The 15,543-nt window shown below is 56.7% G+C and overlaps 1 protein-coding gene across 7 annotated transcripts; it reads left to right on the top strand.

Moving 5' to 3' along the window:
* Nucleotides 1–511: 511 nt before the first annotated feature.
* Nucleotides 512–15,279, top strand: RASGRP2 (RAS guanyl releasing protein 2). Of its 7 annotated transcripts, none has more exons than XM_042238091.2 (18): nt 512–639; nt 901–941; nt 2,470–2,611; nt 3,249–3,351; nt 3,897–3,959; nt 4,286–4,417; nt 5,184–5,334; nt 5,511–5,684; nt 5,846–5,962; nt 7,420–7,701; nt 8,662–8,739; nt 8,939–9,061; nt 9,395–9,510; nt 12,808–12,949; nt 13,217–13,253; nt 13,766–13,942; nt 14,828–14,892; nt 15,059–15,279. In XM_042238091.2, the coding sequence occupies exons 3-17, from the start codon at nt 2,539–2,541 to the stop codon at nt 14,884–14,886; spliced, it is 1,827 nt and encodes a 608-aa protein (XP_042094025.1). In that variant the 5' UTR covers nt 512–639; nt 901–941; nt 2,470–2,538; the 3' UTR covers nt 14,887–14,892; nt 15,059–15,279. The 7 variants fall into 7 exon arrangements, with proteins under 7 accessions (XP_042094025.1, XP_027815147.1, XP_027815149.1 ...); XM_042238090.2 differs by adding an exon at nt 2,155–2,298 and having other exon boundaries at nt 546–1,373; XM_042238087.2 differs by adding an exon at nt 2,155–2,298 and having other exon boundaries at nt 546–1,785; nt 3,245–3,351.
* The last annotated feature ends 264 nt before the right edge of the window (nt 15,280–15,543 follow it).

Raw genomic sequence — 15,543 nt, 5'->3', positions numbered from 1 at the left:
ACGACCCGCTGCGCCCACGCCCCCGTCTCTGCCAGGTCCCCCGCTGCCCGCAGGAAGACGCCCGGCCCCGGGCCGGGTGAGCCCCGTGGGAACGGTTTGTCTCGAAAACAGGAACCCGGGCCGGGGTCTGGGCGGGGCGCCCCTTCCCCACCGCAGTCCGCTTCCTGCCCCTCCCGGCTTCCTCTGCCCGACACCAGGCAGGGCGGGGGGCAGGGGGTGTCTGGGGTGGGGAGAGAGGACCCTTGGTTTAGTTCCCCCCTCCGCGTCCCGCGCCGCCTGACCTCCGCTCTCCCACCCTTGGCACGGCTCGTGGCGCAGCCCCCCACCCCCACCCCGCCCGCGGCCCTGGCCTCCCGGGCGGCGCGGCAGGGGAGGGGTTAAGCTGCCGCAGGGGCCGCCGCGTGCGGGGCGAGAGGGAGCCCCCGATGGGGGAGGCGCAGCCGGCGGTGCGGAGCCCGGCGCTGGGGCGGGGAGGAGAGGGGAGGGGGCGGCCGCGGCGCGGGGGCGGGGCGGTGGGGAGCCCGGCCGCGGCGCGGAGAGCGGGCGGGAGCCGCAGCCGCAGCGAGGTCGGCGGGCGGGAGCGCACGGAGGTGGCGCCTGCCGGGCCGGGTGCGGGCTCCTTGCCGCGGGGTCCCAAGTGTGAGTGAGCGGGCGCGGGCGGGGCGCTGGGCAGAGGAGGCCCGGCCCCTAGGGGCCCCCGAGGGCGGCGCAGAAGGGCTGGGGGCGGCGGGTGTGTTGGTCGGTGGGGAGTCTGTAGCCCGGGTCGGGGATGGGAGGGACCTAACCGAGAGATCCAAAGCCCCCTGGACAACCGCGGGAGGGGGCGGCGTCCGCGGCGCACCCGGGTCTTCCTAGCCACGTCTCAGCGGGACCGTCCTCGGCGAACCCCCCATTTGACAGATGAGAAAACCGAGGCTCCGAGAGGCCGAGTAACTCTCAAGGTCACATAGGGAGGAAGCGGCCGAACCGGCGGGATGCCTCTGGGTGGCTCCTAGGAAAAGTCTACCGGAGAACTCCATAGAGAAGCCCCGCCGCTCCTCACCCCCTGCTCGGGGGAGTATTCTATGGGCGGGGGCCTTGTGTGGGGCAAGGCTTTGCCAGTGTCCCGGGGCGAGGGCTGTCAGGTCGTTGGGGCCGCAGGGCCGGCCCTGGATCGCAGATGAAGGGGGCGGGGGTTGGAGTGGGCGTGTGAGCGCACCCACCGGGCGTGTGCATGTGTGGGAGTGTACATGCGTGTAGGTGCAGTCTTGCGTGTGCGCACACGTGTGCGGATGTCAGTGGCCTCGGAACTCCAGGCTGGTCTGGTCTAGTGAGCAGCAAGGCCGGAAGCCAGCCCCTTCAACGGGTTTGCTTTCTGGGGTAGCGGACTACGGGTATGTGTGCCCGCGGGTTCCTTCGTTCAGGTGTGCGGGGGTGTGGGGTGCCACTGGGTGAGTGAGAGAGAGGATGGGAAGTGATTGCCTGAGGCCCGGCTGTTTGGGGGAACCTCAGGCATATTCTTGCACCCCGATGTGGGTCCCTGGCCTGGGGTGTGGAGTGAGTGTGTCTGCGCCTGGGTGCGTAAATCCCCGCCCGTGACTGGAGTTGCTGGTAGAGTCCAACAGGGGCACTCCACCCTCCATGGCGCTAGCGCCCCCTTCTGGGCACCCCACTCTGCCCGAGTGTGGACTGCCTGTGTGTGCCCCCAGTTCGACTGTGCAGTACGGGGGGCCTGCGTCAGAGGCTGGGGATGAAGAGGGCCTGCGGAACGGCTGAGCCAGGACCCTTGGGGCCTTCACGGAGGAGGTGGCTCGGGAGCGCGCGGTTCCCAGGCCCAGGCTTCCCGCTGATGCCTCCGGGCCGCAGGGGCTCCCCCCTCCGCCCCTCTTCCCCCACCCCCACCCCTCGCTCCCAGGAATGTTCCTCTCCAGCCCAGCCCGCCTCCCCGAGGGCAGGCCCCTGGGGGCTGCCGCAGCCCCGCCTCCTCTTCCCGGGAGCCCGGGAGGGGGCGACGCGGGCAGGACGCCTGGGTTCCTCCCCCCTTCTCATCCCAGGGAGAAATTCCTCTGAGGTCCCCTCAGGCTCTGGGTTCCCAAAATAACCCTGCGGGGGAAGGGAGGCTGTGGAGGGAGGGAAGCGGGAGGGGGCGCAGAACTGAGCTGCGGGGTGCTGCAGGTGCCTCTGGGGAGAGGACGTGAGGAGAAGAGAGGGCCTACAGAGAGGGCGACTGGGACACCGACCATCCCCTGGGAGTCCCTCGGCCCTCCCGCGGCTCTCAGGGTGGGCCGGAAGCTTCTTGGCCAGTTCATTTCCCAACTGGTGGGTTGCACCATCCCGGGCCAGACCGTTTAACCCCGGGGCGTGGCCGCGGGGGGAACGACTCCGCCCCTGCCCAGCAGGGGGCGTGCCCGCCCCGCCCCGTTTCTACCCTCGGGGCCGCTCCGCCGGCCCGCGCCTCCGCAGACTCCGGCTCTGCCTCTCTCGGGACAGGGGTCCGGTCCGAGCCCTGTGGGAGGCTCCCGGAGCGCAGATCGGCAGAGCCTACCCGCGCCGGCGGCCATGGCGGGCACCCTGGACCTGGACAAGGGCTGCACGGTGGAGGAGCTGCTCCGTGGTTGCATCGAAGCCTTTGGTGAGTGGCACGGGAGGACACACCCAGCCTGAGCCGGGACCCCTGCCTCCCTGGGCAGATCTCGGCCATGGACCCACCCAGCCTGCATCCTGCAGTCTCTTTAGCGAAAATCTCCCCTTCATCGCAGGGCGGAGAGGTCCACATGCTGCAGAAAGAGAAAATGTTATCCTTCCCTAGTATGCCGGCTTTGAAGGGAGGGATGGCGGGGTCCCCGGACTCTAACACTTAAGGAGAATTATCTGTCTCCCCGGGGGATCCGGAGGAACTCGCTATCTCGGCCTGGGAGCTGTTTCCGGCTGATGTGGTGGGGTGGTGAAGGGGTGCCCCTTCCCTAAGCACTCAGGAAATGACCTCTGGATTCTTGACCCCGAGGAACCCAGGCTCCTTCCGCCCCAGCTGGCTCCCCTCCGGACTCAGGCCCGGCTCAGACTGCTCCTATCCCCCGGTTCCTCGGAACCTGCCTTTATCCCCCCTTCCACCCCACTTTTTCTTTATAATCCGCCTCCTGGTTTCGGAGCCCTGGGAAATCAGGAGGCGGCCGGGAGCCACATCCAGCAGGCTGCAGGGTAGGGACCTGTAGAGACCACAGCCTCGAGACGAAGTGTCAACCCGCTTCTCTTTGGCCCCTCGGAGTTAGATGACTCCGGGAAGGTGCGGGACCCGCAGCTGGTGCGCATGTTCCTTATGATGCACCCCTGGTACATCCCTTCCTCTCAGCTGGCGGCCAAACTGCTCCACATATATCCTTCGCCGACTTCTCCAAGGGCCCTGCAGTCCGAGTCTGTAAGCGAGCCCCGCTGCCCAGCCCGGGCAGAGGATGGGCCTTGCTACTAGACGTGGGCTGCCCCCAGGTCATAGGATTCAGGTTGGGCCCAGGCTTCTGCTGGGCCCAGGCTTCTGCTGGGCCCAAAGCCCCGCCCCTTCCCTCCCCTTAGAACTAAGGCCCCGCCCCCTCTCCCTAACCTTAGCCTTGCTGTCTCTTCCCCACAGCCTAAGACCGGTCCCTACTCCCAGCCCAGGTCCCGCCTCTTGCTTCTCTTCCAGAACCCAGGTCCTGCTCCCAGCCTGACCCCCATTCTACCCAGCTGCCCTCCCAAGGCTCACAGCTCACCTCTGCCTTGGGCCCCTTTCCAGAGCTTAGGCCCTGCCCCACGCCAGACACCATCCCTCAGATTTCTGCTGGAACCAGGCCCCGCCCTCTGCCTCCCTGTGGGGCTCAGGTCCCATCCCCTGCCTCCTTTTCTAGAGTAAGCCTCCATCCTTGTTTTCCTTAACTCTCCTTCACCTACCAACAATCCCGGAAGGACAACTCCAGCTCGCTGCAGGTGAAAACATGCCACTTGGTCAGGTGAGTCTTCCTCTTGGGGCTCTGGCCCCTCCTCTGCTCCCCTCCCTTAGGATTCTGACTGGCCTGAAAGAGTAGAAATAGCATGTTCTGGGAGCTGGTCATGTGGGTTTGAACCAGGCTCTGTCCATGGTGGGTGTGCTGCCGCAGGCTTGCCCCTTCCTGACTCTGTCCGGTCCCCATTTTCTGATCTGCCCAATGAGGGTGGGGAAGGAAAGAGTTGGGTGAGGGGGATCACAGTCTGAGGCCCTCTCCCCCTCTTTGGGGGAACGGCCATCCTAGGGGAGGTGGGGGAAGGGCTGCCCCGGGTGACTCTGAACCTCCACCAGGTACTGGATCTCAGCATTCCCAGCGGAGTTTGACTTGAATCCTGAGCTTGCTGAGCAGATCAAGGAGCTGAAGGCTCTGCTAGACCAAGAAGGGAATCGGCGGCACAGCAGCCTCATCGACATCGAGAACGTGTGCGTGGGGTGGGGGTGCTCGCGGGGCTGGGAGGGGCGCTTAGCATCCCGCACCATTTGCTCTTAATAAACGGTTCGTTGAATGCAGGGGTGTGAGGGTCATGTTGCTCTTGCTGGGAAACTTCCTGTGGCTCCCCCTGTCTTCTTCAGAATGCCTCGGCTGGGGGTTAAGGCCTTTCAGAGTCTCAGGCCTGTTTAGCATTCCCGCTGCATCTTCCATAGCGCCCCGCCCCCACCAAGTGCCTCCTCCTGCAGCCCCCAGAGCCCCCTCACCCTTCCACAGCCCCTGCATCCATGCCCACTGTGGCACTTTGTTCATGTTCCCTGGCCACCTCCATGTTATCAAGACAAGTGTGGCGTGTCTGTGGGCTCTTCCAGGGCCGAATTTGTTGTTGCCGCCTCTGTTCTTGGTGGCGCTTTGGGCAGACCCCTGGCGCAAAGACCTCTGCACTCACGCCCAGCTGTGTCCTATTCCTCTGTGTCTGTCTCCCCGTAGAATGTGAGTTCCTCACGGGCAGGAACTGTGTCTTGCTTACCTCTACAACCCCAGTGCCTGGCACAGTGCTTGGCGCAGAGTTAGGTCTTCCATAAATCTGTGTGGAGGGCATGACGTGGGGGGGGGAAGATGGCAGGAGTTTTTTGCTAGTACGGGAGACATCGGTGTCCTGCCCAGTGTCTTGCAGTGAACTTGAGTGGCATGAGTGTGGGGCAACGAGGGCTGGGGCATCTCCGGCAAAGGACTCACTGCCCCTGTCCCACCCCCCAGCCCCACCTACAAGTGGAAGCGGCAGGTGACCCAGCGGAACCCCGTGGAACAGAAGAAGCGCAAGATGTCCCTGCTGTTTGACCACCTGGAGCCCTTGGAGCTGGCGGCACATCTCACCTACTTGGAATATCGCTCCTTCTGCAAGATTCTGGTGCGGGGCTTTCAGTCAGGAGTCGGATGTGGGCTGGGGAAGGGGGTGCCAGGAGGGATGGGGTTGCAGGGCGGGATCTAGGCCTACAGGGTAACTACCAAAGGGCAGCTGGAGGGGGAGGAGCAGCCATTGGTGAGTTGGGGCGCCACTGGGTGCTGAAGGCCCTGCGCCCCCAGTTCCAGGACTATCACAGTTTCGTGACTCATGGCTGCACGGTGGACAACCCCGTCCTGGAGCGATTCATCTCCCTCTTCAACAGTGTCTCGCAGTGGGTGCAGCTGATGGTTCTCAGCAAACCCACAGCCCCTCAGCGGGCGGTGGTCATCACACACTTCGTCCACGTGGCAGAGGTGCCCACCCCTCCCCCGCCCCCCAACTCCCCCAGTCGCCCCTGTAGGGCCGAGTCCCTCCTTTCCCCTAACCCACTGCCAGATCTTCTCCAGAAAAGCTGGGCCAAATTCTGGGCCCACTCAATGACTCACTGTCTCCTTTCTCCCCATTTATCCCCCAGGAACTCCTGCAGCTGCAGAATTTCAACACGCTGATGGCAGTGGTCGGGGGCCTGAGCCACAGCTCCATCTCCCGCCTCAAGGAGACCCACAGCCACGTGAGCCCGGAGACCATCAAGGTGCCTGAGACCCTGGGGTCAGGGCATAGCCTTCCCAGGGCTGGCCTCGTGAGAACTCCCAGCCCAGCGGGGCACTGGTCACTCCCTCTTCATCTGATAAATGAGGAAACTGAGGCTGGGGGTTTGGCCCTTTCCCAGGCTGTACAATGAAAGCTGGCAGAGAGAGGAGGCTCACGGATGTGCTGAACTTCAAAGCTCATGCTTTTCTCTTCTCCTGCTTACTTTATTTTACTGGCCATGCTGTGCAGCATGTGGGATCTTACCTCCCTGACCACGGATTGATCCTGTGCCCCCTGAAGTGGAAGCCCAGAGTCTTAATCACTGGACCACTGGGAAGTTCCTATTGTATTGTAAAAAAAAACATATCTGGTGCCATACATACAGACAAGTCTATAAAACAAGTGTACAGATCCCTCTCCAGGGGATCTTCCTGACTCAGGGATCAAAGCTGAGCCGCAAGGGAAGACCAAGAATACTGAAGTGGGTAACTTATCCCTTCTCTAGGGGATCTTCCCGAACCAGGGTCTCCTGCACTGTAGGCATTTTCTTTACCAACTAAGCTATCAGGGAAGCCTTCACAGTTTAAAAAAAACTAGAAAGAAGATAGGTCAAGAAGTAGAACATTGCCAGCCCCTGAAGCTCCCAGCCCTTAGAGCATAACTCCCTCCTCATCAGAGGTAACCAACGCCATGACCTTCCTAAGGATGATGACCTCCTTTTCTTTTAAAGAATATTTACTTATTTATTTTGGCGACACAGCAGAGCCTGTGGGATCTTAGTTCCCCACCCCGTGCTCCCTGCAGTGGAAGGGCAAAGTCATAACCACTGGGCCACTGGGGACTCCCCAACTTTACTTTTCTTGAAGGCTTTACCACCTGTGTATGCTTCTCAAAACCATGTGGGTATTTTGTTGTCTGTTTTTGAGCTTCTTATAAATGAAATCGTGTTGTGTATGTTATTTCCTCCTTCTTTCATACGTTCTGCTTTGCGCAGCAGTTGTTCATTCGTCTCCATTGCCGTATAATATTTTTGTCCACTCGATTTGTGTATCTCCTCCACTGTTGAACACTTGAGGTCTTTCCAGTTTGGGCTGTTAGGAATGACTCCGCTAAGTACGTTCTTGGAAATCTTTGTCCTGCGCTACTCTGCCTCCGCGAGCCTCAGTTTCCTCTATTAAATGTTGATAGTCTGTGCCTGTGACTGCTGGAGAGGTGTGTTATTTGGTAGTGGGTGCCCCTTTGGACTCATGACCTATGAACTCTGACTGCCAGGGGCTGAGGGAGTCAGCCTTGGGGGACAGGAGGGAGGCTTTTGGCCTTTTGCCCATCCCTGGCTCTGACTGCTCAGGCTCTCCCACGTCTCCAGGGCTGGGCAGGGAAAGGAGAGTTGAGCCTGTGACATGCTATGTGGATGTGGTGTGTGTGTGTGTATGTGACTCTCTGCCCTTTGCCCCCCAGCTCTGGGAAGGTCTGACGGAACTAGTGGCGGCCACTGGCAACTATGGCAACTACCGGCGCCGGCTGGCGGCCTGCGTGGGTTTCCGCTTCCCCATCCTGGGTGTTCACCTCAAGGACCTGGTGGCCCTGCAGCTGGCGCTGCCGGATTGGCTGGACCCCGCCCGGACCCGACTCAACGGGGCCAAGATGAAGCAGCTCTTCAGCATCCTGGAGGAGCTGGCCATGGTGACCAGCCTCCGGCCCCCGGTGCAGGCCAACCCTGACCTGCTGAGCCTGCTGACGGTGAGGGGCCGGGCCCCTGGTCCCGCGGGCTTGGCCTTGGGTTCTCACTTCTGGTCGCAGAGCCGAGAGCCAGCCTGGTCCCCCTGGTTGGGGTGACCTTGGAGGGGAGTTCCAAGCTCTGGTTGGGGTTGTGGACCCCTGAGGCTGGCGTGAGGGCTTGAAGCTGGGCGTGAGGGCTTGAGGCTGGGCCTGAGCTCTGGGTTGAGTTCCTAGCAGTGGGTTACGGTCAACTTTTGGGATTAAACTCTGGGTTCCGGGTAGAGGGGTGGCTTTTATTTTGCTTTTACTTTTCGGCTGCCTCACACATCTTGTGGGATCTTAGTTCCCTGCCCAGGGATTGAACCCGCACTCTCAGCAGAGAAAATGTGAAGTCTTAACCACTGGACCACCAGGGAATTCCCCAGGGCTGGCTCTTAAACAAGGCCCTGAGCTCTGAAGTTCTAGGCTTGGTCTTGGACTTGAGCTCTGGGGTAGGAGTTGGGTTCTAGTCCACATCTGGACTAGGTTCTAATCACTGGGCCAGAGCTCAGGTTTGACAGTTTGGTGTGAAGTCTGAACCTGTTTCTGGGCTCTGGGCTGGACTGAGGAATTGAAATCTAAGCTGGAATCTGGTTGCTGGGTTGGGTGCTGTGTTGGGAGGGGGGATTTCAGAGCTCTCAGCTGGGTTGTGACCTGAATTCCTGGCTGAGATCTTAGCAGTGTGTTGTCTTCAAGGTCTGGGGCCAAGCTCTGGGTTCTGGGCTGTGTGCTGGGCTGGCGTGTGGTTGCTGGGGTGTGTTCTAAGCTGGCCTTGGTCCTCAGTCTTGCTTCTGGGCCAGGCTCGGGGCTGGGCTGTGACCCTCAGATAGACCTGGAGGTCTGGGTTCTGGGCGTTGGGCTCCTGGGAGCAGCACAGGCCAGTGGGTGTGATCAGACTGGTGTGTCCCAGGTGTCTTTGAATTAGTCTTTTTTTTCCCCCAGGTGTCTTTGGATCAATATCAGACAGAGGATGAGCTCTATCAGCTGTCCCTGCAGCGGGAACCGCGCTCCAAGTCCTCGGTGAGGGCGAGAGCCACTGCATACCCACTTAGCCCATCCTCTTCCTCCCTCCCTTCGGCCCTCCCATGCTTAGAGGCCACCTCACCCATCCTGCTTGTTGGGCAGGCTTCCTTGTGCCCAGAGCTTGCCCCCTCCCTCCTCCACTGGGCCCTGGGCTCCCTCACCTCTGGCCCTTGCTCAGCTTTGACCATTTCCACAGCCAACCAGCCCAACTACCTGCACGCCGCCTCCCCGGCCCCCAGTGCTAGAGGAGTGGACCTCGGCTGCCAAACCCAAGCTGGATCAGGCGATCATGGTGGAGCACATTGAGAAGATGGTGGAGGTGAGACTCCAGCACCACCAGCTCTGGAGCCTGTGGGACACGGGGGACAGGTCCGTAGTGGTCAGTCAAGGCTGCTTTGACCAGGGCACTGCCCTGGGAGCCACCACCAGTGCCGGGCTCAGGGGCCAATGCTCGGTTAACAGAAGGCACGGGGTGCAGCTGATGGATGGGCTTGGGATGGGGGTATGGAGAAGGGAGGTGGTGGGGAAGAGAGACAGCTGCCCACCTCTTAGATGCCCAGGCTTCCTAACTCAGACTGGGAGTGTGAGCAGGATGGGGCCAAGGCCCCTTTAACCCTCCCTGCCCCCCCACATGTCCCTCTGTGTACTTCAGTCTGTGTTCCGGAACTTTGACGTCGATGGGGACGGCCACATCTCACAGGAGGAGTTCCAGATCATCCGTGGGAATTTTCCTTATCTCAGCGCCTTTGGGGACCTCGACCAGAACCAGTGAGAGGCCTGGGGGCAGGGGCAGAGGGAAGGCAGGTTCATTTCCCCTTGGGTTTTAGCTTCCTCCTGAGAAGGATGAGGCCATTGAACCAGATGATATTGGCAGGGGAAGCCACCCATGTGGGGAGGGGCTCTTTTTTTCTGGGAGGCTGCCAGCTGCAGAGGCTCAGGGTTGCTTCGCTTATTCAGACCGATGAGCCGGAGGGTAGGGGGCATCTCCACCTGAATCTTGCAAAGACTGTGGCCTCCTGGGGACTCTTGCTACATAAACATCACTTTATTTGTGGGGCTCACAGCCGAGAAAAAGTATGGGCAAGCTGAACTCCTGGGTAGCATGTCTTAATGAATAGATAAGAAAGGCCTGTAACTTGCAGCACCCACTTGCTTATCACCAATTCACATGCCAACAATTTGGACAAACAGCTGGTTCCCTGAAGTAGGTTATACGTGTCCCCCTGAAACCGTGTTCGCACCCCTGTTTTGGCGAGCAAACAAAATTCCAATCAAAATTTATAGTGCATCCCAAGTTGACTTTTTAATGTTATCCAGATTTCAAAAAGCTGTGCCTTTTTTCGTATTATAAAAATCCATGGTTAAAAAAAAAATCCAAGTAGTAAAATAGATATATAGTGAATGAAATGTGTAAGGTAAGAAGCGAAAATTCCCTTCCTCCTTTCCCACTTAAGAGGTTGTCAGTAGTAACTATGTTAGCAAAATTACTGGTGTGGCAATGCCTGTACCTTCCCAATGTTTCCCATGCATGGTGCAAATTGATAAGAGAATTTGTTTGTGTCTGTTTCATAGGCAAGAGGGATTATGGTATAAGTCTGGTTCTACCAGTAGCATGCATTATAGTTACTTCGTTTCTCTTCCCAGAGTTGAGAACAATAGTTGAAGACAGTTTTCTCAGTTGAAAACAGTTCCCTACCACCTCCCTGGGTGGGGTGGCTTTTTTTTTTTTGCAGGCCACACTTTTTAGGGTGGGTGCAGCCCTTGCAGGGGCTTCCCTGGTGACTCAGAATCTGCTTGCAATGCGGGAGACCTGGGTTCTATCCCTGGGTTGGGAAGATTCCCCTGGAGGAGGGCATGGCAACCTACTCCAGTATTCTTGCCTGGAGAAGCCCCATGGATAGAGGAGCCTGGTGGGCTACAGTCCATGGGGTCACAAAGAGTCAGACATGACTGAGCGACTAAGCACAGCACAGCCCTTGGAGATGTTCAAGGCGCCAGCTTCACGCAGGCATCTCAGCCCTAACTCCTCCTCCTGCAGATCCCAGGCAGGTATCCAAACCCAGCACCTGGCTCCTGGGGCAGCTGTACCATCAGGGCCCATCTCACTGCCTCAACTTGAAGATCGCTGTTTCTGGAACTTGGGAGTTTCCATTTCTTGCAAACTCACCTGTGCATTTAAAACAGTTTTGCATATAGTTAAACTAGCTTCTAGGTTTTTGTGGCAGTAGCGTTCTCAGGGGTTTTTTTGTTTGTTTGTTTTCGTTTTTAAATCACTGTCTTGAAAGAATCACACGCTTTGTGTTTTTTCTTTTTTACTTTTGTTTTCCACTTAAACCCTCATCATGGACATCTTTCCAGGCCGATTCAGGCAGAACTACCTCATTCTTTAGAACAGCTGCAGAGTGTTACACTGGGTGGTGGGGCCATCATCTGCCTCCCCATTCTCCTGCTGATGGACATGTAGACTGTTCCCAGTTTTTCGCTATTAATATCCGCTGTGCTGCTGTGAACATTGTACTGATGCACTCGGGCCACTATTTCTGTAGGAGAAATTCCTAGAAGTGGGATAATTGGATCAAAAGATATGCACATTCTAAATTAGGAGAGAGACTGCCAAAGTGACCTCAGGCAAGGTTGTGCCAGCTTGCACCCCCATCAGCAGTGAACAAGAGCCCATTTCTCAACTTCCTTGCCAACAGTGGATGCTATAATAAGCTTTATAATTTTGTCAGTCTAATTGGCAAACGGTGTCTTGGTTATATTTGCATTTCTTTAATATTAGTGGGGGTAGGATACCTTCCTATGTTTACTGGCCACTTCTGTTTCTTCTGTTAATTGCCTGTTCATGGTCTTTGTCCATTATTCCACTGGGTTTGTGAGTCTTTCTCATTGATTTCTCTGTTAATGGATATTAACCCTTGGTGTTGAATATGTTTGCAAAATATTTTTTCGCAGTCTGTCGTTCATGTTGTCCTTTTCCATATAAAATTTTTAAAAAATGTGTGCTCAATATGTCAGTCTTTTCCTTTATGGCTTCTCGGATTTGTGTTACGTGTAGAAGGGCTATTATCCCCTCCAGAGGACAAAATACTTCTCTTAGACCTGTTCAGATACTTTGAGAATTTTATTTTCTTACATTGTCTTCAGTTTAGCGGGAATTTAGTCTTCATGCACAGTATGAGATAGGAGCCTAAGTTTATATTTTTGAGATGGTCAGTTGTCCCAATGTGCCACTGATTTGAAGGACCACCCGGACCACCCAAATACTAATAGGCAGGAGGTTCTGATAAAGGTCACCTCTGACGGAAATAGCTCCCAGTGGCCTGGCACCTATTAGCCTTTACAGACACTGTTGTCAATGCTTCGTGTGCCTATCTCATTCAACTCTTACCCAAACCCCTCTGAGATGCAGGAACTATCATCGTCCCCATTTATTGAAGAGGAAATCGAGGCACAGGGAAGAAGTCACACAGATAAATAGAGCCCAAATTAGAACTGAGTTCTATCTCCAGAACACAGTGCTCACTCTTTCCCTAAAATACCTGAATAGATGAAAAGAGGGCTCTGTGGGAAGCCCCAGATTACCTGTCTGGAGGATTCGCAGGAGTGAGACAGGTGCAGCTTTTTCCAATTTTACCTGTTCCCCAAACTCATCAGAGAGTTCCTGACTCTCAGGAATCCCAACCGGTGTTCCATAGGGCTCACTTTGGGAAACAGAAGCTGATAAGCCCACGGGAAAGTGCAGAGCAATTTTAGTTTACACACCAGCTCTGTGAAGTGGGTAGGCAGGAATTATGACCCCCATTTTTCCAGGGAGGAAACCCAGGGCAAGTGACTAGCCCAAGACCACACAACTAGTTAGAAGCTGCTGCTATGTCTGCCGGACTTCAAGTCTGGCTCTCTTTCTCTTTCCCGCACGGAAGGTATAAAGTCAGGAGTCCCACGATGACCTTTAATTTGGTAGGGCTTTTCCCAGTAGGCTGGGTTAAGCTGGTGGTGGGTGGTCCCACTGAGCACCTCCCCCGCCCCCGCCCCGGAGCTGAGGCCCTCGACTTCCCCGGACAGGGACGGCTGCATCAGCAAGGAGGAGATGGTCTCCTACTTCCTGCGCTCCAGCTCTATGCTGGGCGGCCGCATGGGCTTCGTACACAACTTCCACGAGAGCAACTCCTTGCGCCCGGTCGCCTGCCGCCACTGCAAGGCCCTGGTGAGCCCCCGCCCAAGCCACCCGGCAACAGCACCAGCCGGGTCCCATCCCCGCCCCGCCCTCCCTCCTGGCCCCGCCCCCCTGCCGAAGCCTCCTAAGTCCAGGCGAACCTTAATTCCTCCTGCTTCTCCTCTTGCTGGTCTGAACCAAACCCTGAGGGGCCTAAGGGTCCAGAAGGGGTCAATTCCAGTTCCTGTCCATAGAAAGGAAGAAGAGTCATGCCCTCTAAACTGCTCCCCCCTACCACATCCCCCTCCTCTATTTCAGATCCTGGGCATCTACAAGCAGGGTCTCAAATGCCGAGGTGAGATGGAGTTGCTGGGCTGCTTTGGGGGAAAGAGTTACTATCTGGATGGAGAGTCTTATTTTGGTGGGGCAATTGTCAAGGAGTAAAGTACCTTAGAGCCAGAGAGGCATGCTGATTGATGTGAAGGGGGTAGCCTTCAACTTGGTTTGATTGGGACTTCCCTGGTGGTCCAGGGGTTAAGATTCTGCTTCCACTGCAGGGGACACAGGTTCCATCTCTAATCAGGGAAGTAGGATCTCACGTCCTTTGCAGAGTGGCCAAAAAACAAACAAACAAACAAAAAAAAAAAACAAAAAAACCCCCAGGGTTTTTATTTTGGTGAGGCAGCTGCCCAGAAATCGGGAGCTTTGGAGAGGGCACAGACTGGCAAGGAGGATGAAGAAAGCTCTTGTTTTGGTGGGGCAGCTGCTTAGGAGCAAAGGGACCCGGGGAGAAGTGCAGGCCTGCAGAATGGGATGAGGGGTGGTCTGACCAGTGGATCTGGCTGGGCTGCCCATCTGCCTCCCCAGCCTGTGGTGTGAACTGCCACAAGCAGTGCAAGGATCGTCTGTCAGTTGAGTGCCGGCGCCGGGCCCAAAGTATGAGTCTGGAGGGGTCTGCACCCTCTCCCTCACCCACACACACCCACCATCGCGCCTTCAGCTTCTCCCTGCCCCGCCCTGGCAGACGAGGCTCCCGGCCTCCAGGTAAGAGGGGTCCCTTTCTGTACTGGCCTGTGGAGGGAGGGAGAGAGGGAGGCAGGCCCATGGTGGCAAAGTATGGAAACTTTTCTAGGGTAGAAACCATTCCAGAGTTTGTAATTGTCTTATTTGAGGGAGGTGATAGAGGAGGGCTGGACAGATAAGGGTGCCAGGAGGTAACCAGGGAGCCCTCAATACTTTGAGGCTGATGAGGGCAGAGACTCATAAATAAAAACAGAGTAAAAGGGAAAGAGACTTTAAGATTCCATTTGCACTCTATTTTGTTAGGGGGATTGACAATGGGCTTGGAGAAGGAATTTTTTAAGCCATTTGCCTGTATTTCCCTTTTTGGCTATTTTGGAGGCTATTCTGAGAAAAGTCCATTGCCCCCAAATCTCCCAGCAGCTCTCTTGGAGTCATTGGTGGTTATAGGTCAGTTTTCTGAATGACAGTTCCTCAAATGATTATTTTGCTGAGAACACTCTGAACAAACCATGTTAAACTGGGGTGTAAGGTAGTTGACCACAACCGTTAAAATTGGCATGAGTCTTCAAAAATAGAGGCAGGCACACGGCATAAGTTCCCCAAAATAGAAAAGATAAAACCATTTGCTTCAAGCCTTCCAGCAGTGCTGGGGTCTAAAATGTGAGACACACACAAAATTGATGTTAAGCCACCTGCACCGATAAATCTGTGGCTGTGAAAAAGCTGTGGCAAACTGAAAACTTAGAAAAAGAGCTTCAAAAATTGGGGTTGTTTAGTCATTCAGTGAATTGATTTCCAGTGGATGGTTCTGCTTCTGGGATGGGGCAGGGTGCCTTCGATGAGGGGGGAAGGGCTGCTCAGGGCACAGGGGCCCAGGAGTTGGTCCTGTAACCCCCCTCCCTGCAGAGATCCGAGAGGAGGAGGTTCAGACGGTGGAGGACGGCGTGTTTGACATCCACTTGTAATTGACGGTAAGCCCCCCTGTAGCCTGCCCAGAACCTCCCCACTCAGGGCTGGGGCAATGTGCGGGGGAAGAGGGGGAGGGTGCTCTGACCAAATGACCCAGGCTAGGCGGACTCAAACATTTTTGGGGGGCGAGGGGGCTCTTCCTTACAACCTCTGCTTTTCTCTTCCCAGCTGTGACTGGATGAAGCACTCATGCCTGCCTTGGAGAAAAGACTTGGACCAGAGCAGGGAGCCTGGGGTGCTGAGGCAGCAGGCTGGGGCTGGGGGGAGGGGCATGAGGGTAGCATGTGGCTGAGGGCAGGGCCAGGACTGGTGTCCCTAAGATTGTACAGACTCTTGTGAATATTTGTACTTTCCAGATGGAATAAAAAGGCCCGTGTAATTAACCTGGACCATCAGCGCCTAGAATCCTCGTGGGGGGTAGGGGTCTGTAAATCACAGGGACTAGAACTGTGGAGTCTAAAACGCTGTAGTCAGAGAATCTTGGGAGATCGGGAATCTCATGTGCTGGAATCTTGGGGAGACTAGAATTCTGGGGGATAGACCCTTAGGACCAGGAAACCTCAGAGCAGGGAGTTTGGGGAGGGTCTAGAATCTCGAGTCCGGAATCTTGGGGGACTAAGACTTGAAAGTAGAATTGCTGAGCCTGGTGGTCA

This window comes from Ovis aries, chromosome 21 (genome assembly GCF_016772045.2).
Source record: "Ovis aries strain OAR_USU_Benz2616 breed Rambouillet chromosome 21, ARS-UI_Ramb_v3.0, whole genome shotgun sequence".
In the NCBI taxonomy this organism is placed as follows: Eukaryota; Metazoa; Chordata; class Mammalia; order Artiodactyla; family Bovidae; genus Ovis; species Ovis aries.
Note: the sequence above shows the minus strand (reverse complement) of the source record. Positions and strands in the feature narration are given on the sequence as shown.